This window comes from Phasianus colchicus, chromosome 3 (genome assembly GCF_987193195.1).
Source record: "Phasianus colchicus chromosome 3, bPhaCol1.hap1.1, whole genome shotgun sequence".
Taxonomy (NCBI): Eukaryota; Metazoa; Chordata; class Aves; order Galliformes; family Phasianidae; genus Phasianus; species Phasianus colchicus.
The window spans coordinates 40,545,103-40,567,118 of NC_143438.1; the positions used below are offsets into that span (position 1 = coordinate 40,545,103).

Genomic DNA, 22,016 nt, shown 5'->3' on the forward strand with positions numbered 1-22,016 from the left:
AGTGAGAACTAAATTTTATTTTAGGTATCAGGACCCTACACTGCTTTTTTGAGATAGTAGTATGCATAACATGGAGATTTCAGAGACAACCTAATAACTCTGAATGTGAAAGATAGTCAGAGCATTCAGTTATTGCAGATAACAGCCTTTTGCTTATAGGTTTAGCTATAGCTAAGGGATCTGAATTTTTTTCTGTATTTCTCTATATTAGGATTATAACATGGGTGAAAATCAAAATAAGTGTTTTTTTTATGTATCAGATCATGTTATATTTTAGTGAAAATCCTTGAAAAATCTCATTTCTAAATACATAACTCCTTCTTTTTCACGAACTAAAAGAAATCCCCATTCTTTACCTTGTTTGAGTCTTCTGCCCAAGGAATTCCATTGGTTTTATTCAGTTCTTTCACAGGTTCATGTTCCAAAAACGTTAACTGGTTTAGGTCTTTTTCTATATGAGATATTTCTGAGGAACTGAAATATTCTGTTTTCCAAGCAGTTACATTTTCTAAACTTTCTTTCTCAGTTACTAAATCCTGGTTTATCTTTTTAAGCATACTCAGTTCTTTTACAACACTGTCCAATTTTATTCTCAATTGTCTGACTTCTTCTCGGGCTTTATTTCTTTCTGCTCTAACCTTGCTCCATTTCTCCCTCCAATTAGCAGTACAGTCTGACCACCAGCGCATGGTTTTCTCCATTTGGGCAGCTCTGGCTTTGACTTCTTCTAGTTCTCGAATTCTTACTGCTTCAAAAATTTCCAAGTCACTGCTGTAATTCATATGCATGTGTGTATAATAAGGCGAATATGGATAGAAATTTTGAGATGGAAGATTTGAATTGCACAGATTGCCATCTGTTTGGCAAATTCCATCTAACTTATTAGGCTGTCTTGGTTGGGTCCTAAAAATCTGTGTATCTTCCACTGAATGCTGGGCAGATTCTATGTCCATGTTTTGATTCATAATCTGCTATCACCCCTAAAAAAGACAAAGAATAATTTAGCTTCCTTCAATAAAATCATGAATTAATTGATATTCAATTAAATAATCTCAAGCAACAGTTTATATTACTCTTAAAATAATGATATATTTATTTTATTAATAATACTGTTTGACATTTTAGAAGTGAGTACAGCATAGGTATATTTGTTACTTGACTTGGTCTTGATATCAAAGGAAATATCATTCATTTACCTTCTTTCTCAAACAATGGAACCTCATGCTAGGCAAAATGGTAAGTTAAATTTACCTATATAAATGAACAAAATACAAATTCACCTTTGATTTTTTTCTTTTCACAAGAGAAGTCAAGCACCTCCACAGTGGATTTCATTGTCTACAATCCACAAAATACCAAGAAAGTATATATTCATATTATTCTTGAAAAGATAACACTATCCAACTATATAGCATATTGATGATATGACCGCTACTAAATCTTGCCGCAACCTTTTTCATTATTTATCCACTATTATTCATTCGCTTAGACAAAAATCAGCACCTCAAAAATTGCTTTCTCACTCCAATATTAAGAAAACTGCAATGTGGAGAATCTGTCATCACTTATATTTGCTTCATTTTTCCATTGGCTATCAAAACATAACCTAACAAAACAAAATCTTGCTATTCCAACAGAAGACTAAGTTGATAAAATTATTATTTTTTTCCAAATGTTCCAATATCTCTCTTTAAAAAAGCATGTTTATACATCAGAATGATTATAGTTATCACCTGTATTTGAAATGTAGAAAGCCAATGTAGTAAACAAAATAATGAAGAGTAGATAGCTGTGGCATTATTTATGCTTCATTTCAACTGAATAGAAGTTTTCACACTTTCTGCTTCCAGTTTCTCAATTTTAAACTGCTGCTTTTCAGCTGCTTTCAACTTTTCAGTGCTTTCTAGGACATTTATTCGCCATTATTTAGATGTTTCTGAAAAAGAGTGGTAGGTAAGTAGGGGTACGAGAGAAGGGAAATGATGGAAATATAATTCAGCTCCCTTCATTATCACTGCCTGGTGTAGCATCACCACCCCACACAGCACTACACAGCTGCATCACATACATTGCCAAAGCTCCCTCCATCAGTGCATCCAGAAATTGTATTTGAATAAACTTTACATAGAGGCCCCAACATATGAATTTGAATAAGGCCTGTTAGAGCCAATGTAATTAAATATTAAAATCTTGCTGTAGTTTGCTACTTTAACTTTTCGTTTGTCATAATGCCTTTGTTTCTGCCTCAAAGCAGTAAATATCTGCAGACACTTATTACAGTGCTCATAACCAGCAGGGTTTTTTAGTGGATTTTGCTGATGTCTTCGCATATTCACTGGAAGATGAAACATACTGTATATAGTTTACAAATCTTGGAAGTTGGAGAAATATGGATGGAAATACTTATATTTGGTTGAAGATTTAGAAGTCCTGAGACAAAATCTTCATGAATCAGAGCAGCCTGTTGCTGTGGTTCCATCACTGGTTTTAAAGCAATTTAAACCACAAATTGATGATCAAACAAGTGGTCTTATCCACTACCTATGAATTCTTGTCCATTCTCCACAGCATTGGCAGGGACACTGCCAGTAAAATCAATCTTGCCAGTCCAACTTAAACCTGGTAATTTTAAAAGTAAACTTGCAGTTTAACTGCAATAGCCTAGTAGGCTCCTGGTCTTCAGCAGTTTTGTGAAATACTGAACTATACCTGCATTTTTCATCCTGGATTCTGACTCTGCACCTAAGCTTCCAAAAAATTAAATGTAATGTAATTAATTAAAATTAAAAGTAATGATTCTCTCTCCAGAAAATATTAGGGGTGACTTTGTCTGAGGTGGTGAGGAATAGAAGATGTTCACACGTGTCTTAACTTCTCTATGTGCTTTTCAGTTAATGTAATCAACTTACACGGAACTTTAACACTGTAGGATGTAGGACAGTGTCTTAGCTATATAAAGATAAGGAACATATGAAATACTTCTCCAAATAAAAGATTCTTAGCATATACCTAAGACCAATTTTTGAATTCATTTATGAAGCCAAAAAGATCCACCTAAATAAATAAAACAGGGAGAAACCTAGAAAACTTGACAGCATTTATTAACTCTTTATTAGTTGATATCTAAATTTTCAGAATACAACTTACACACAGAAAACTTCTTTGTTCATCATTTCTTAGTGATAGTAGGGTTGATGTCGCTGATGTATTACAGATAGACACTTGCTTCAAACTACTACTGATGTCACTTAACACACATTATATTTTCCCAGGGTTCTGACTGCTCCAAAAACTTCTAACTTAAACTTGTCTTGGGTGAAAAGAGAATATTTCTTAAGTAGAACATAGACAAAGAAGATTCATGTTATTATTGTTACAGAGACCTCTTAACATAAGAAATAAGTCAACACTGGAAACTGAGGGGGAAAAAAAAGCAGCTCTCCAGAGCAAGTTTGAAAGTTACCAGCTTGAGTTTGCAGCAGCAGACTAGCTAGCTCAGCATGTGGAACTCAATGGGCATAATTTACTCAACAGAAGATAAATAGATGGAAAGATAAAACAAAGTTAGAAAAGTAAATGAAAGTGGGGGTTTTCTTTCCAGAAACCTTCTGGCAGTTCCACCTGTTTAATAATTCAGGGACAAGAAGTAACACAGAATCCTTCTTAAAGTAATGTTCCTTAACTGAGTAATCTAAAGTATGCCCAAAGAATAGGAAGCAACATTCATAGTACTGTTTGAAAGGGGTGAAGGTAGCATAAAAGAGATCTGATTGATATAAGAAGGAAAAAGTTACATTTAGCAAACAAAACAAGGAATATGCTCTAAACCATACATCACATATATCTATATCACTGTACTGCAACTTTGCTTATTTAATTAATGTTCATAAACAATAGTAATAAAAAAGAATAGCTCGATTTATTGTTACAAGATATTATTATGGGCAAAGGGAAATGTTTTAGCTCTTCGCGATACACAGGACAAAAATCACTGGAACTGAAAAGAATTATTACACTTGTGTTAATACCTGGTCACTGAAATGAAGCTTTCCATGAGTTCAGCTGCTAGACCATCAACTTGATACTGTATTAGCACCCTTTTTCTAATTGCATGACTTAATCTTTAGTTACACATCTCCTAGTTATGAGAGCCTCAGCCAAACATTTCTTAAAAGGGACTCTATATCTTTACAGAAAATATCTGCTTCAGAAGAAACCAGTTAATTTTCTTTTGTATAAGCTGTAAATGCAATAGAAAAAAAGTCCAAATTGCTCATCATCCTTTGTAAGTGATACAGGAATGTCAAAACTTTACATGATGTTGCTGCAGCTGTTTCTAAAACAAGAAAAACAAAATGAAAATAAATTTCACTAAATCCAGGAGATGCAAAACTGTTTGAACTTATACAAAATATACATATCAGTTCCATGGGGAAAAAAGTAAGTTTTGTAAAAATCTGTCATAGCTGGAAGTGCATTGCTTTTTGTTTGTTTCCCTTGACTTTTGGATGGTTTGAGCTAGTTTATTTTAAAAATGATTCTAACTGGAAAACTGCTACCATAAGACAGAAAACCCCTGTACAGCTGTGGGCTTTGCATGCACATCAACAGGTAACAAATAGAGGGATAAATAATGAGAACATGGCACAGGTTAGAGTATCAGTTGAATCATCTCATCTGTTCTTCTCTGGCAGAAGCGTGGGTCACAGATGGGAGTGCACAGTGAGTGGGAAGTTAGCGAGAGGTAAAGCTGCAGCCATACTTGTACAGACCATAGGGAAGACTACGGAGCAGGAGCTGGTGGCTCGGCCCAGCTGGCAAAGCAGAGCTTAGAGGTATGGAAATGGCTTTGAAGCACCGAGCTATAAATGCCTATGCAGACTTATACTCTGTGTGGGATTCTTTGATCCTGTGACTAGAGAATGGGGTGAAAAAAATTAAAAAATAAACAGCAGAGATGTCTGGGAAACAATACAGACCAAAAATTTATTGATGATGTAATTTAATCTAACAATGTGTACTTACAAAAAGCCCACAAAACCTGAGGCAAAGAGATGCTGGTCATTCTGCACAAAATCCTAAAACAGAACAGGTAATTTGTTACAGGAATGGCTAGGGCACAATGGGACAGCTGATTTGTTTCAACAGGATGCAAAGAGATGTACAGTGGTATCCTCTGACAAAACAGATTCTATTTAAAACAGACAATTCTATTCACAACTTCCAAATTGCCACACCTGTCAAAGTTCATCCCCACCTCAAAATTGGCCCTAAATATCTGGATGTATGTAACTTCACACCTGAGATCCTGCTGAGCATACACCTCATACTAGCACCTGGGACCAGAGCCATCTGAGCAAGCATAACACATACAGATGGCACAGCAGACAAGGGGGTAAGGGCCACTCTTTTCCTGCAGCCAGCATGGCCTTTAGCTACTCTCTCTTGTATCTTTGTAAAGGCACTGTCCCCGAACTTACTGATATGGTATAGTTTAAATTCCAACCTGAATAGTACAAATAGGTCAATATACTCAAAAAGCTCTGTAATCACAACTGTATGGTTGAGGATTTTGAGCTTCTTGCAACATTCAAACTGTAGCAACAGCGGAAGAGTGAGCCCTGACACCATCGTCTTAGAAAGTATTTTGCTCATAGGTGCACCCACTGAAAATTAGACAACTTTTTAGGTACAGAATTCATGAAGTAATGAACTTATGTACTGATGTGTTAGACTAGTCTGTATAAAGAGGATCGAGTCTTTGTTTGATGTTGCTTTGGTTTTGGGTGGGTGTTTTTTTTAATTGGTAATGAGCAAACAAAGTGCATTTTACAGGGTACATTTATCCTTTAAATATGAGAGATTTCAATGAACAGTGACACTGTACACACATTCTCATATTTCCACAATCTGGGTCTGATCATGGTCTCTCTGAGCAAGTTAACAAAATTGTTATTTTAGCACTGAAAATTAAAAGGTAGTGATTTCAATACTTCTGAATGCATAGTCAAGGATTGTTGTGTTATTTTTTTTTTTTCTATAGCTATAAAATATACCATATGGTTTAATATTGTTATATTTTTAAGCAGTTGATGTTGTCTCCAAACATTATATTCCTTACATGTGTCAAAACTAAAAATCAGCCAAAAAATGTCCTGAAATAAAGACACAAGCAATGCAAATTATTTCCTGTCATAAATTATCTGATCTTTTTTTTCCTTTTTACACTTACGTAGCCACATTTTTTAATATAAAATATTTGATGCAATTCTCACTTATTTAAAAATTCCCATAGCTACTACTCATTTTTGTTAACTAAAAGCAATTAAGCTGCAAAAATCATATAAAGTTACATTTCTAATTTAGAATTTCTAATAAAGAAATGTCTTACTGATTTTTCTGCAAATTTCAAATTGAAATCACAACCACAATTTGCAATTTCATCTTTCTTCTATTACCAAGGATCAGTCTCAGCTTTTGAAGCATAAGAGACGATGTAAGATCAAAAAATTAACTGCAAGATTTCTAAAGTTCATAATTAAATCTCAGAGCTTCGTTTGATAAAAGATAAACCCCAAATATTTGGCCTGTCAGGAAGGAAGGAATAAAGACAGAAACACTGAGCGAAATCTTACACACATCCTAGGCCTGGCAAAACAAAAAATTATTGGAAAACTGAGTATCGCTTTTGTGCTCATATTTTCTTTTGGTACAAAAATCTTTGCCTCTGACATGAAACAGCAAAAACTCCTAGCACTTAAAAAAAACCAACAGATGTAGTACTACAAAGGAGTATGACAAACTGTAAGCAAGTGTTAGTAGAACACTTCAAATAGGAGTCAGATCCCAATTCTGCTTTGGTAATGACCAAATGATAGGACATTTGTTTCTAAAGCACTCCAGAAAGCCTGCTACTATATTAATAATCTACATATAGCTCTATTCTTCACAGAAAACCAAAAAGATAAGCACATTAAAATAGCGACTGAAATGAAATAAACCACAGAGAAATTAGTGAGTGAAAGGAGAATTTTTCATTCATAAATTTAGTCTGAAATAGATTATAGTTTTCTGATTTAGTCAGAAAGCAAAGACAATCATACAGAAACCAAAGGAAAATCTAGTAATGACCAGTATGCAGCAATAAGCATTTTATACTATAAAATAACATTAAGTACATTGCTACCTGATATTACAGTATTCATCATAAGAAATAAAACTTTGCTGACTTTGGAAGAAAAATCCATTTTGGAAGAAAAATCAGCAATTTGCTTCTTGTGTGCTATTCACACAAAGACACAGGATAAATGGATTTGTTCTCTAGTGGTCCTCTCCAACCTCATCACTCTCTGAGGAGCTATGAATGTCCCTCTTCTCCCAATTTTAGCAACACTGTCCTAACAGCCAGGAAATTAGAAAAAACCTACATCAAGAGTTTGAAATTTCTCAGGATACACATCTTCCAACAAAATGGTGTGCAAAACAGTATGTAAATTGAGGAGACCATGTTATGAGATCACTGACCTTAGAAGCAGTATTTTTTCATTACTGCCACAAAACACACTATATCCAAATTTTTGACATCCACAGCTCCTACAATTATTCTCTTTAAAAAAAAAAAAATTAGGTTAACTGAATAACTGTTAATAGGAAGAGCATACAAATATCTTGACTATGTTTCTTTGGAAACATACTCATGCCCTAAAACTTTGTTCTAACCAACCTGATTTGTGAAATTTTAAAAATGAAGCAGCAGATTATGTACAGAACAGAGCATTTTGTATATTGTCATTAATAAAGTATTGTAATAATTTTAATGATAAATTGCTATTCCATCATATTAGCAACAGAATTCTCACATACAATTAAAGAAAAATGGATTTACTTTTTATTTCTTACAGAAATACTTCATTTCTGTAAGAATTTGGTGATGTATGTGTCATGGTTTTATGATTTTTGTTATCAGTATCCCACATCCTAGCATCATGTAAAGCACAGGGAATTACAGTTAATACTCCAGTTCCAGGGACTGATAACATTCTGGATATCTTGTTCTCAGAAGAGAAGTACATACCCCAGAGGACTTTGCATTCAGAGAGGAAGATAAGACCTGCAAGTCACGGGACTCGCTCTCTCTCTCACTGCCTGGCAGTGTGTGCACTCCCCAGCCATTTCACCTTCAATTCAAAGCAAGGCCTTTGGTTTCAGACACTCTCTCTCTCATTTGATTTATGAGCCTCAATTCCAATTATATTGCATTATATTGTGTTATCTTACATTCCAATATCATACTCTGTAAAACTAACCTTCCTCCTCAGATCATTGCCACTTTTCTGTCTTCAGGTCCAGCTCCCATCTCCACACCCTCCCCCTTTTCCCCTTTCTCTTTTTGAACCAGAGGAACTCCAGGCCTGCTGCCCCCATCACAGACATATATTGATCTAGATAACTCCATGGCAGTATGGAAAAAAACCTTTCCTGAACTTTTTCCTATTTAAGCCATTTTCAGGTTGCAGTGATTGAAAGATAAACCCAGACTGATTGTTTAAAAAAACCAACCTGCCAAGTTATCTTTATTTATTGTTCAAGAGCAGTAATGTATGCTTGTTTGTTGTTTTTTTTTTTTTTAAACTTATTTTTCTTGCATTTCAAATGTAAAACAGACAAAAAATCACCACAAAGCATGCAAGAGTTATCACTGATGGATTTAAGCCAGCTACAGTCCCCAAACCTTCAACTGGATAAGAATCAATATTTTTATGAGATAACATTTATACAGCTTCTGTAAGGGTCTACATGTTCACCCACACATCAAATACACAAATGCATGTATTTGCATTTGACAAGTAATCAAAACACCAGCAAATGAAGAAAAAAAAGTTCTTAAAGTATACATGCAGAATGCAAGAGAAACTCAAAGAAATGAGTACCTGCTCCTCACAAGCCAGTTAAAATTTAAACCTATAAATGTGATGAAATATTTAGGTTTTGTATTTCACTATTTGGCTACATTAGAGTCAAGTAGCAAACAACAATGGAATATGCATAATCAGAGAGATTAAATTAGTTGAGTAATCATAGAATGGTAATGTTGAAGAGGAGTTAAATCTTAAAAAAATACAAAATAAAGAACTATTCTTTGAAAATAAGAACAGTTGCATTGTATTTCACAAAACTTAGTTGTTCTTCAGGTTGAGGGGCAGAAAACTGCTTGTTCAGATCCAAATCTGAAAATTTCTTTTTCATCTTGAAATATTTATCTTCCTTTCTAAGAAAGTATCTGTGACCCATGACTAATTATTCTCAGGGATGCACACAGATTCTTTGAGAATTGGTGTAGAGGACTAGGTAGAGATGAGTGGTGTTCCTAAGGGGATAATATACAGATATACTACTAAACATCTTGGTCAGTGACATGAACAGTGGGACTGAGTGCACCCTCAGCAAGTTTGCAAAAGAGACCAAGCTGGGTGGTGCATTCAGAGCACTGGAGAGAAAGGGTGATGTCCAGAGGGATCTTGACAAGCTCAAGAAGCAAACAGCACACAGTTCAACAAGGCAAAGTCCTGCATGTAAATCGAGGTAAGTCCAAAGAGAAAGAATGACCAGTATTAATACAGTGATGAGAAAGTAATCCCACAGAGAAGGACTTAAGGCTTCTGGTTGGTGAAAAACTCAGTATGAGCTTGTGACACATGCTTGCAGAATGAAAACCAAGTCACAAACAGCACTACTGTATATCTGCCTTCTTTCATGCGTATGTTTTTTCAGATCAGTTGAAAAATCTCCAACACATTTGGCATATGGAATAAGATTTTAATCAATAAATTAGTGCCCAGAACTGTTCTAAAGCAAATAGGCTGGGTAGAAAGTTCACTAAATATCTCTTTGAAGAGAAAAGGTGCTACATACATTCAGAAAGATTATTAGATATCAGAGAAATTCACACAGGTTTTCATAGCACCCAGAAACACTCGTAACTTGAATGGGGGGGGAGGGGATGTGATATTCCCTCAAAATAATTATTTTACTCTTATATTACTGTCATCAACTGTTTTCTCAGATGTTCCTCTTCAGAATGAGTCACTACAGTTCTCTTTGTAAAAGGATCATAGAATCACAGGGTTGGAAGGAGGACCTTTAAGATCACCCCCTCCCATTGGTAGGGATCACTAGATCAGGTTGCCAAAGCCCCATCCAGCCTGGCCTTGAACACTTCCAGGAATGGGGCTTCCACAACTAAAAAGGAAGAAGAGAAACAGATTTGACTTTCTGCTACCTGCTGCTTTCTTTTACAATTTTTCCCCAGGAATTAATAAATTTTACAGTAAAAATGATATTTCACTATTTTTATGTCTCTTTAAATGCAGGAATATGTTTTATATCTTACTATAAAGTGATATACATACCACGCACATACAGATTCATAAAAAGACAACTTGGAAGGTAGTCACAGATTATAACAAAGCTAAAGACTAAACAAATCCTACTCTTTTTCCTTTTTGGCTGCCACTTTCAGTTTAAGCAGTTTGTAGACTTCTTCAAGATGAGAGCCAGTATTCTACACTCAGTATGATTTAAGTCTATTGGTTAACATAAGTCATTTCATATCATTCCAATATCTTCCAAATTCTTTAACAGAGGCAAGCTTATATTTCTTTGTCTTTGAAGTTATGTTTACATCCTTAGTGTTAAATACAGACAACATGAATTTGAATAGAGATGTTATTTACTACACTACTAGCCCACAAAAAGTTCAGAAGTACTTAAATCATTTACAGCATTTTTCCCCCACATGAATGTTTTGTTTAATTACAAATCTTCATAACATTTTAACCATAACTTCTATACACTTGAGTCTGTAGTATTGATACTAATTTCTCAGTAACTACACTTGGAAAGAAAATGTTTAACAAGATTATGCAAGGAAAATAGAACACCACCACAGTTTCCTAGACAAACTCAATCAAAAGCTAATATTAGACAGAATCCAAGACAAGCCTTACCCCATATATCAGCTATTTGTAGTTTCTGTGACGAGTTTGATTATCTGGTTCACCACTGAAGTTATTATTGACTGTGAGTTTTTATTAGAATACAAATGATTAAAAAAAGGCAAATTCAATTCCCAGGTAATTAGGATATGAATGAACAATCAGTGTTCTTATTATATTCAGAGTAACCAACTTATAAAGAGGTTTACAAAACATAGTATAAATTTATGGACTATACAAGTAGTCAAGTCACCTTAATTCTAATCTAATCCCATTCATTCCATGTATAAGCACCTCCTCTTTATTAGTCAACTGTAATTGTATGAGTTCAGAACAATTTAAGTCTTAGTTTGAAAATGGAAAATGATTTTTGTTAATGGTCAGTCCAGCAAACTTCATATGATTTCCTGCTTCTGAATAGACACCTTTTACATTTTTCTGCTATTTACTGCTATGACATCAACAGATGCATGAACAGAATAAAAGCTCTTATTTTATAAAAGTATCACTGTGGCTTACTACCATTTAAAAGCAAACTGTATTTGACAAGAGTTATGGCAGGATAGACAGAAGTTTTATAATTATGGTTATATCAGACAACTGGTAAATGTCTGAGGAAAAAAACATTTTAGATGTTAGTTCATCTGAACTCCTACCTATTTCTTATTCAAAATTCTTCTATTCTATTAGACTAAACGTGCTTCCCATCTTCCATGTTTGATTGATTACTCTGACACATTGAGAGATTTCTCCCTTTGCAAGAATAACTGAAAAGATGATTTGCTGTTGTACAATTAAAATTTCTTTGCTTATTATTGTGCTGATACTAATCAGGATCTTGTGATGAGTTAAGCTGTCTGAAATGATAGATTAATTTGGATAGCTATTTGATGCCATACTGATCACCTTTTGTGGATTTTCCCTGAACTTTTGAGGGAAAGCTCCCTCAAAGAAATGCAGAAGGCTTCAGAAATATATGGGAGTTCATATCCAAGACATTCCACAAGGCTAGATCTGCCTTTGGGCATGATATTCATAATCTGTTCTAGACATCTTTTTAAAACATGCAAACACTGAAGTCAACTAAGTAAAAATTAAAGGAGAAAACAAAGCTAAAAATCTCCTTCAGCTGTTCATTTTAATTCAGGAAGCCTATAAATGAATCTAAGGTAACTGAAACAAATATCTTCAAATGAACTTAAAATAAGTTTTTGGTAAGTTATTCAAACTTGAGATCATAGTGTTGTGGTTCAGTTTTCAATAATTGGTTTCCTTTCTCAGCCATTAGTAACCTCAGCAATATACAATAAAACATTTTTTCTACTCATCTTAAAATGTTAAATTTATCTTCCACATTCTGTGAGAGCCTCTGATTAGATACAGCCAGAATCTAAAATGCTCACCTACTCCCAGACAACTCTGAGGGCTTAAGAGAAGATCTAATTTACTCATTTTCCTCAGATTGTCCTATAAATCAGGTCAGTTGGCTACTTCCAGTTTCAAAAGGATGGTGAGGCACTGAAATATTTTGCCCAGAGAAACTTTGAATACCCCATACCTGGAGGTGCTCAAGGCCAGGTTGGACTGAGCCTGTTTTCAGATGCAGCTTATTGAATGAACCCTGGACAGCCACATCTAGTGGGTGGCAATTCTGCGCACCACGGGGGTCACTTACAAACCATGCCGTTCTATGATTCTGTGGTGCAAAACGAAGTTGAAAAAGGCAAACAAAGAAAAGACTTGAGCAGAACTTTACCAAAAAAAAAGTCATATACAGTATAAGGTCACTTAAACATACGCAAATGTTTCATTATATGAATAAAAATTATCACAAGTTTAATTTTTAAAGTTTATCTCAGATCTCTTTACATGTTATATATTACTGAGTTAAAAAGTGAGTTTAAACTGGATAGGTCCACTTTCATTTATAGACTTTTTTCCCCTCCCTTGTAACAAAACACTGAGTGGACACATCTCTGTTTCTAATGTGAAGATGTAAAGCACTAACTGCCCTAAAAAAAAAAGTTTTAAAGCCTGCTTTTTTAAAAAGCTCTTGAGAATACCTGAGAAGTATATTCTGATTAAGATAATAGTTATACTTGTAATAATTCATGATCTTTTTGTACTAAAAACATGACCTACTTTCAAAAGCAATTTCATAATATTGAAGCAGCACAAAATTAATCACAGACATCTGACACATTTTTTTCAGATAAAATATTCCAACAGTTAAGATACAAAACAATTTTTGTTCAAAACACTGCTCAGTGTCACTTTGGAAACTGGTGAGTTTCCCACCCACATAAGAATGCTCAAGAATATTTTGTTTTCTCTGGGTCAGAGCCTATTCCTTTGGCTTGTTGGCTTGCTCAACTACTCTAATTCAGTTGGGTAAGAATTAACAGAATTCTGCTGTACAGAGATGCACTCAATTTTATCAGAATAATTTTAGAAGCCATTAGGTCTTTAAAGAATTTTCTTTAAGGGCATTACTTCTTGGACACTTATATGTAATTGGTTTCAGTTTTCTTTAACCACTGCAGCATATTTACACTATAATCTTTTGTCTTTCAGTAGTTCAAGGGTTGGTGGTATTTAATGCTCTCACATTATTTTATGATGTTTCCAACTCCACTAATATGAAGGAAATGTACTGAGAGATATTTTATATCATTACAAAAGCCATAGTTCCACTGTTACAAGAGCAACATAAAATAATCCATGAAGTACCACATAGTATATGATAGTGGTCACAGATTCATAGAGAAGCATGAATCTCTTTATCCTCCCACTGCCCAGAGAAGTAGGCACCACCAAAAGAGGTAAAAATTAATTGCATACATAGTGACTACTGAGCATGGCTCCTCTACAAAATTTCTTTTGAATATTTTACTCCAGACAGAAGTTACCATGATTTTGCCAAAAGTTATACCTACAAAAGTTATGGAGAAACATTCAAGTAAACTGAAAACAGGTTAAAAGCATTAAAGCAAAAACAATAAGAGCTTTCTGGGCACTTCTTCCCTGGTATTCCTCCAGTAATGTGATTGACATTAAATATGGGATTTGGCATGAAACTTCTCTCATTTAACCTAATGTAACTCAGACCTAGAAACAGCATGAGCCCAGAAAATCAGGCTGCTCAGGGAGGATCATTTTCATAATAAATCAGCCAATGATATATTACCACATAGACTAAAAATGGAACAGGAATAAAAGTGTACTTAGCTCAGAAACCTGCTTTTCCAAATGAACATGGAATATGGTTTCTATCATGCCTTAACAGGAAATTAATTTCTAGATAGCATTTCATTTTCTACATGTTAATATACCTCTATGTCATGTCAGTAAAATAAGGAACAAATTGACTTGCACAATCCTGTTAATACCTCGTGAAAAAAAAAAGTCACAGGAAAATGTAAACAACTTGGAAAATTAAAGAAAGCCCTCCAAAAAGGTTTGTACAACAGGAATGGACTATAATAACAATAGAAGTGCTGTTCAGAAACTAATTTGCACACTGTCTTTATTATATATAAGCTCAATCAAAATAACTGTAACTGCAATAACGATCTATTTAGAAAATATAGGAAAAACTTGAACATTAAAGTAGCCCTTGCAAATAAATGAGATTAATGTTTAGTTTGCAATTAGAATTGCAACTCATTGAGTTAAGCAGAAGATTCAAAGCTGAGAAAGAAAGTGAAGAGCAACAGCAAGGAACAGGCAATCATTAGAGACACTCTATATAGGTACATGAACTACAAATCAATCTATGCTAGGAAAACAAAACAAAATAAAATTGATGATTTCAATTTCAGTGTTATCCAAGTTTGTTTTCTGTATTTTGCTACAACATAGTTTAATATAAATGCAAATAAGGTACTTATCTCTGCTTTCCAAGGTACTTTGCTTAGAACAGTTGCTTCCAGATGCAGTTTTCGCTTAAAACTCCACCATACAAGAATAATTACCTTTAGATCTACTGACACCTACTTAAGAAATGGATCACGCTTATGGGAGTGAATAGTACTGAATAATCATACCCCCAGTAACGACGACATAAGTAACATCAGCTTTCACATCTATATAAATAGTTCACAGGCAGAGAAAGTTCTTCCTCCTAGAGGAGACAAATCTCATGTTCCTCTCTTAAGTAGCCCTCATGTTTTGCCCTGTGTTGCACAGACATGGATCCTTGGAACAGAAAGTTCATGCTTATACAGCACTTTTTAAATTTATATTTTAAATACAAACTTTTAGTGATTGTCAGAAGGACTAAGCAACCTGAAGAGCTTGTACTCACAGCACACTAATCTTTTTCTTGACATCAGAGCATTCAAGGGGGTTTGTTTGCAATTGGATGAAAATAAACCAAACGCTGAAAAACTGCACTATACACTTCAGAGCACACGTTCATTGATATAGTTAATTAAGCCTGAACATTAATGTAAGGTTTGTGTTTCCCTTGGAATGCTGCTAAATACTTCATTCAAGTGTACCACTGTAGAGACTTGCAATGGATATTTTAAAAAGAAAGTAAAATCAGCATTAAATTCAAAATATATACTTCATTGTTAAAATATTTTTAGGCTATACAAATAAAGCAAGATGAATTAAAATCTGCACTAGTAGTTTATCCTGATAGAAAGTTGCCTTTAATCTCCATACACACTCACCAATGAAAATTCAGAGGAAAAGTGTTAACTAAAATTTTGTAAAAGTGGCAGAAGTTTTTTTTTTTTTCCCTTAGAGTACTTTGGAACATGATAATTTCTTATGTTTCACAGATCTAAAGGAATAATAGTTATTAGTATGAAATTATTAATGTGGATCACAATTGCTAGTCCCTTCAGCCAACAGATTAGTCAACCAGCAGAATAAGTTTGTATGGTTTAAATGATTCCAAGATCCATACCCCTTGTTGCTGAATTCATTAACAGTACTTTCAGTTTGCCCTTACCAGCTACTTTACAGTATTCATTTGCTGATGAATTTCTATCTCAGGTCTACCAGAAGTCAATATTTAAGGTGAAAGAATGGCCTTAGTTCAAAGCATACTACACACACACAAAAGTGACAGGCATTAATTTTCCTCCAATTTTTGTAGAATTATATGGAACATTTAAAGATATGGAGAGATATGTCTATTTCAACTAATGATACTAGCATCCTATGGAAATCATTTTATCTTCAGTATATTTTGGAAAAAAAGTATATTCAAAAAACTTCAGAAATGTACATTTTTTTTTTAATATAAATAATGTAGAAGAGTTAGGCTTACAGCAGTAAGATTATTTATACTAGAGACTGCTTTACAAAATGGTCTTAAGAATCAGCACAAAGTTAACTGTATATTCAGTATGAGGCCTGTTAATCCTATTTGCTATATACATTTACTAAACTCATCAGAATTACTTTCGAAATTTGGCTCTTGTTCTCAGTGGTGATAGATGAACCATATATTCTCACATCATCTGAGATACAGCCTTTCAAATAATGACAATCTTTGATATCTTTGTCCAGCATCAGCAAATTGTAATACTAAAATAAAGTCAGACTTCATTGAATTATAATGTCATTTAGCTAAGAACACTTATTTCCCACTCTTTTTACTTATGCCTATCCAATATTTTCTGACAGAAATGAGGATTATATTCATTAGAAAAGAGAAATACTGAGAACACCACTCCCTAACAATTACAGGCAATATGAACAGCTGCAAATAGTTCTCATGACACTAACTTTTAAAACATCAGTGATTAAAAACTTCTAGAGATTTACCACCTTACTCCATTCCAGATATATTTGAGAGTGATTTTAAAAAGATTTTCAATATTGAAGTATACTTTCCGTATTTGTACAAACTGCTAAATTAGAAATAAGAAAAGCAGCTAGTAAACTGCCACTTTGAAAATTTAAAAATGTACTTTGTTATGGTAAGCAAGTATCCTATATTTGGGGGAAAAAAAGCAAAAAGCTACGTTTAAAAGAGTGTTAGTATTAATATTACTTGGTGTTAGTAAAAAGAAAGAAGAGAAAGCTAGATCTAATTTAGCTGGTTTTCAAAGGCTGTTTTCTGACCTTCAGTACTTTTTACTGAGCATTTCAGATTGTTTTCCTCTCCACTATCAGCATGATAGTAACCCAAAAGAGAAATACAAGAATTAGTTATTAAGTCCACAAGCTTAAGACCCCTTACCCTCTGGATTTTCTGGGCTCCTCTTGCTTTGCAGTGTTACAGAGACATGCATAAACAACAGAATTTCCTGCATCCTTTTCTCATCTGCACAGTATTGGGATTTGGCCAACAGTATTATTTACAACCTTAAGGCCACTCCACACTAACTTGAGAATGACTCCCATTGGCCAGGCTTTATCAGAACTAAAATCAAAATATTTTTCTTTTATGAAGAAGTCATTTATCCAACAAATTGTTATGCCATCTTGTCCTTTCCCAAATATTGCTTTCTACAATTTTTATTCCTTAGCATCTTTCAGAACTGAAGACTATGACCCCTGCCTCCTAAATATTATGCACAAGCTAAAATTAATTGTCCTAATCCCAGTAATTAAGCACACACACAAGACTTAACCATACTTTGTGGATTCTTATGCTGCCCCTCAGTCCTATACAGATTTCCTGAGTTTTAAATAACTGATGGTATTTCCCTCTGGATGACTATCATCTAGCTAGCACATGTATTTTCATAGTTAACTATGTAATTAATCAGACATTATGCAAATTTCTATTTTAGATTATCATTGTATAAGAACAGAGCAAGGAAAAATTGAAAAAATTAAAAGCTCATTTCTGAAAAATGAAATAATTCACATTAAATTTGAGGGTTGTTGTATTAATACAAAGGTAAGAAGTGTTTCTTCAAATAAGCTCACAAATTTTTGCAGCTGACATGTAACAATGTATGATGCCACTGGTGTTCTGAAACTGATACTACAGGCCAACTACATGGCAGGTCCTAGAGGTATTAAATTGATATCATTTCACATAGCTTACATTATATTTGCCATAGCTTTGAAAAGCTTAATATTCTCAGTTACAAAAATCTCACTATATTCTTTGCCAGGATTTCAGACTGAGAAGCCAAGTTCCTTACACATAGCTTTAAGGAACATAAGTCTACTCCCCTATTAATAAATGCTGAAATATTAATAACAATAAAGCAGTCTTTTCATCAAGAGTCGCAGCTATAGCCGCAAGACTCTTCACTTAAGAGCATTCTCTGACAGTGCATTTATTTTGAAGAAATGAACATACCTATTCTCCCACTCCCATCAACAACACAGGCATAATACAGCACCCGTGATGCAAAAAACTCTACTGCACTGACTGCATACGAAGGGCACTCTGTCAAAAAAATAAAAAGTGGGGGAAACTAGATATTCCTATGAATATAAAAAGTTTAACACCTGTATCAAATTAAAAAAGTTAAAGTAACTGTTGTCTTATTGTATCTTCAATGGCTCTTCCTGCAGCCACATCTCATATCCCACTGGAATATTCTCTAATAACATCACCCATCCAGTCCTCAAGTACAAATTAATTCCATTTTTTTCCCCCATAGTAAATAAAACCTCATAAATTACCTATAAAATAGTTTTCACTAGAAAGCATTACTGTATATACTCAATAGTCAAATAGCAGCAGCCACTTCCGCAAGATGTTCAAACACCGTAAGAACAATTTGATTTGAAAAATTTTATTCATATATTTTTTTAGAGGATATAAAACATAACAGTGTCACTCTGGCATTACCATTCTCACTAATGGGAACAATTTGTGCCGTCAACATTTTGAGTTACAAAATTTGGCAATATTGAAAACATTATGTTACTAATAAAAAGACTATTTTCATTTAGGTTTCAGATGGTCTGGATTTCATCTCTATCCATTTCAGTAAAGGAACACTCAACTGTATCTTTAAACCAGCAGATTATAAAAAACACACAAACAAGTATGAGTTTCTGATTTTTTCTTGTAGTCCAAAAACAAGATGAACACTGGCTGCATTCGGATGGTGAAAGTTTCTTAGTAGTGCCTATAGGCTTACAAGAATTAAAGAGGACATAAAAATTTTTAAGGTATTTAAGACCTTGTGCCATGCTCTTGTAATGACTTTAAGTCAATTACCTCTACTCAAAATTAAATCAAAAGTAAAATTCAAATCACAATGTGGTTTTTGTTTGCTGTTGTTTTGGAAAGGATCAATGTACTATTTTTCTCATTTCTAATACACAGTAACTACAGGAACACAATCATTTCATCTTACTGTACTGTTAAGTATATCAAAAATATATTTTTGGATAATTCAATAACAAATTTTAGTTTACAACACTTTTCTCAATTAGTAGAACAATTAGAACTACAGGAAAAGCTCCTATACTTGCAAAGCTTTTGCTCTATTGTTTGGTGTTTTTTTTTTTCCAACCTGACATGGTTGCAAAAAATCACCACAGTTTCAAAGCAAGTGTTATTAATCATCTAAGACTATCACATACAGAATGTGAATGAGACATTGCCATGAAGTGATATGCAAACTACTCCCAAAATTATGGAGAAGCATAGAAAAAGAACTTGGTCTGGGCAGAGTGTCAGGGAAATGTCTTGAATTAAATTGTAGTGAAAAAATCACTTTTCAATTACTGTAGAAGGAACAGCATATGTGGATATACTCAACTATTACAAATAATCTGCAAGTATTATACCATACTAAATCCAATAATTGGTTGTGGGAAGAAAAGGGTTGACATTAGTCTAAAGACAACAATATTTACTATAGTTTTAAAATGTTCTCTCGTTAAAGTGCTTTGTCCAATCTATTTGTTTCTTTACATGTAGTTTCAAACCCACCTCTATCTATTTCACTGCCAGTAGCAGTCTGAAGTGATAAACACCCACTGCAAAACCAAGAGTTAATATCATTGCAAGTCTCTTCCATCTAAGATAGTTCTAAAGAAATTTTTTTTAAAAATCACTAGCATAATCCTTCACTAAGGAGAAGCCCCTTGGTAAATTGATCCATTCTAACTACATACAACTGTCCAAAAGGTTAACACCTACTGAATTGATTGTAGTTGTGTTAACCTGATACCTACATTCACCTCCAGGGAAGTTACTAATATTACTACTATAGAATTTTATTTTGCATAATTATATTCACTGGGAAAAAAAAGACAATTGGAAATATGAATGAGCATATTGAGTCCAGTATATTCCATATTCACGAGACTACATCTTCAGCTGCATTGGTTTTCTGAACTTTTTACTGAAAAGGAAAAAGACATTTACAACTTGCATTTTGTGATTAACGTGTTTTTGTCATTTTAAAAAGCATAGGAAAGACTGAAATGTATAACAAAAATATTTATTCTCTCAACAATTTTACATTTTAACCTCGTGTTCTTCAGTAGCAAACTGCCCAGTACAATTACTCCAAATAAATTTTCTATCACTAAATTACTTTGCTTAATCTTATTCTTTTTCTATTGTTAGCATTTTGACATGCTGTATAATCAAAGAATATTAAGATAGTGTATAATCAAGGAAAATTGTATAAAGGAATATTGTATAATCAAATAATATTAAGATGTTATAATAATGAAATAAACAAGAGAGTTAGGCAAAGCAAGACAAAGAGAACAGATAGAATGCTTACCCGTATCGTAGGCTTGCTCAGGAAACTCCAGTGGAGTGGATCTTTGGAAGAGAGATCCTTCCCCACTGGTAGTCAGTTCTTAAATGGGTCTAGGAGGGGTGGAGCCAGGCTCCACCCCTTCCTGCAGCACAGGTGAATTGCTTTCACCTGTGCTCCCCTGGCTGACTCATTGCTCACCTCAGGTGATTAATCAGAGGTGCAGGCTGTGACTCAGCAGTTCCCATTCACATGCTAACATGCATGGCAAAAATGGAAAGATGCATTTTCCCAACATCCAGACCCCTATCACTGATAAGGCAAACATACACCTACATTCTGTACCATTTAACTTGATCCAAGTTGATGTCACAGATTTCTTCAGAACAAAACAAAGACAGTAATGTAAGAAAGCAGCAGAATAAAAGCTGTTGTGTATCAACTTGTAGTTACTACAACGAAGACAAAAGGTGAGAAGCTATAAGGGTAATTTTCTACACTCTAAGTTATTACTGACAATCCCTTAACTATTGGGATAGCTAAAAGTGAGAACATAAGTATTAGGGGAAGTTAAAAAAAAAATTGATGTAAACATCTCAAGTAAGATTCCCTTTACATTTATAAAAGCATATTCATTTGTATTCTATAAATATATATATTTTACTTACTTAGCAAGTGTCCATTCAAAAAAAGTATTCTTGGGCAAAATTTCTCCACTTTTTATGCTATAACTCCTCTCCTTTCTTAAGGAAAGTCATTGCTAGAGTTGAGAGATACCACTTTCTAAGCCTAGAGAAGTCCATTTCTCCTCCCACCAGGCTTCTTCCATAAATTATCTACAGCAATTAAGCTTCAACAATTGCTGAAAACTATGATGTTGTGAATTAAAAATATTCTTCAAAAACAGTTTTGCAATGAGAAAAAAATGCACAAGCAAATCCTAATATCAGAATTAGAAACTGAAACCACCAGTAAACTAATTTAGTAACTTCTGCATTCTTAAAGTATTATTTTGTGGGGTAATTTTTTCTTTTTTTTTTTTTTTCAGATGGGTGGGACTACCACTAGTCTGTTCCAGTAGTAAACCTGAAATCTTCTAGGAGCCTTAAGAGCTGAGTTGTTCAGCTTATTTACAAACAGACTGAAAAAAAAATCTTGCCTAGTATCTAAGAAGGTGATCTGCCTTCACTTGTCAGAATTCAGCTATAGTTAGCATCCTTATGACTGCATTAGCCAAGAATTAATCAAGTATACGCTTCTAACACAAGTTTGAAATTTTCTTAATAACTATCTTGAAAAAAATTGAAATTAACTGCAGTAAGTTTAAAAAAAAAACACCTTAAGGCTCAATTACTTTTTTTCCTCCTCC

The 22,016-nt window shown here is 33.9% G+C and overlaps 1 protein-coding gene across 6 annotated transcripts in view; it reads right to left on the minus strand.

Annotated features, from left to right (window-relative positions):
* The window catches only part of CCDC102B (coiled-coil domain containing 102B), a 136,144-nt gene that overhangs the window by 110,329 nt on the left and 3,799 nt on the right, over window positions 1–22,016 (minus strand). For 3 of the 6 annotated variants that reach the window (XM_090137325.1, XM_090137327.1, XM_090137330.1), the window contains 2 exons: window positions 1,734–1,936; window positions 357–980 (listed from right to left, as the gene is read on the minus strand). In XM_090137325.1, coding sequence (XP_089993451.1) covers window positions 357–965 — 609 coding nt within the window. In that variant the 5' untranslated portion in view covers window positions 966–980; window positions 1,734–1,936. Of the gene's footprint in view, window positions 1–356; window positions 981–1,733; window positions 1,937–5,025; window positions 5,564–17,196; window positions 17,275–22,016 lie in introns of those variants that run through there. The other 3 variants (XM_090137328.1, XM_090137329.1, XM_090137326.1) reach the window with 3 other exon arrangements.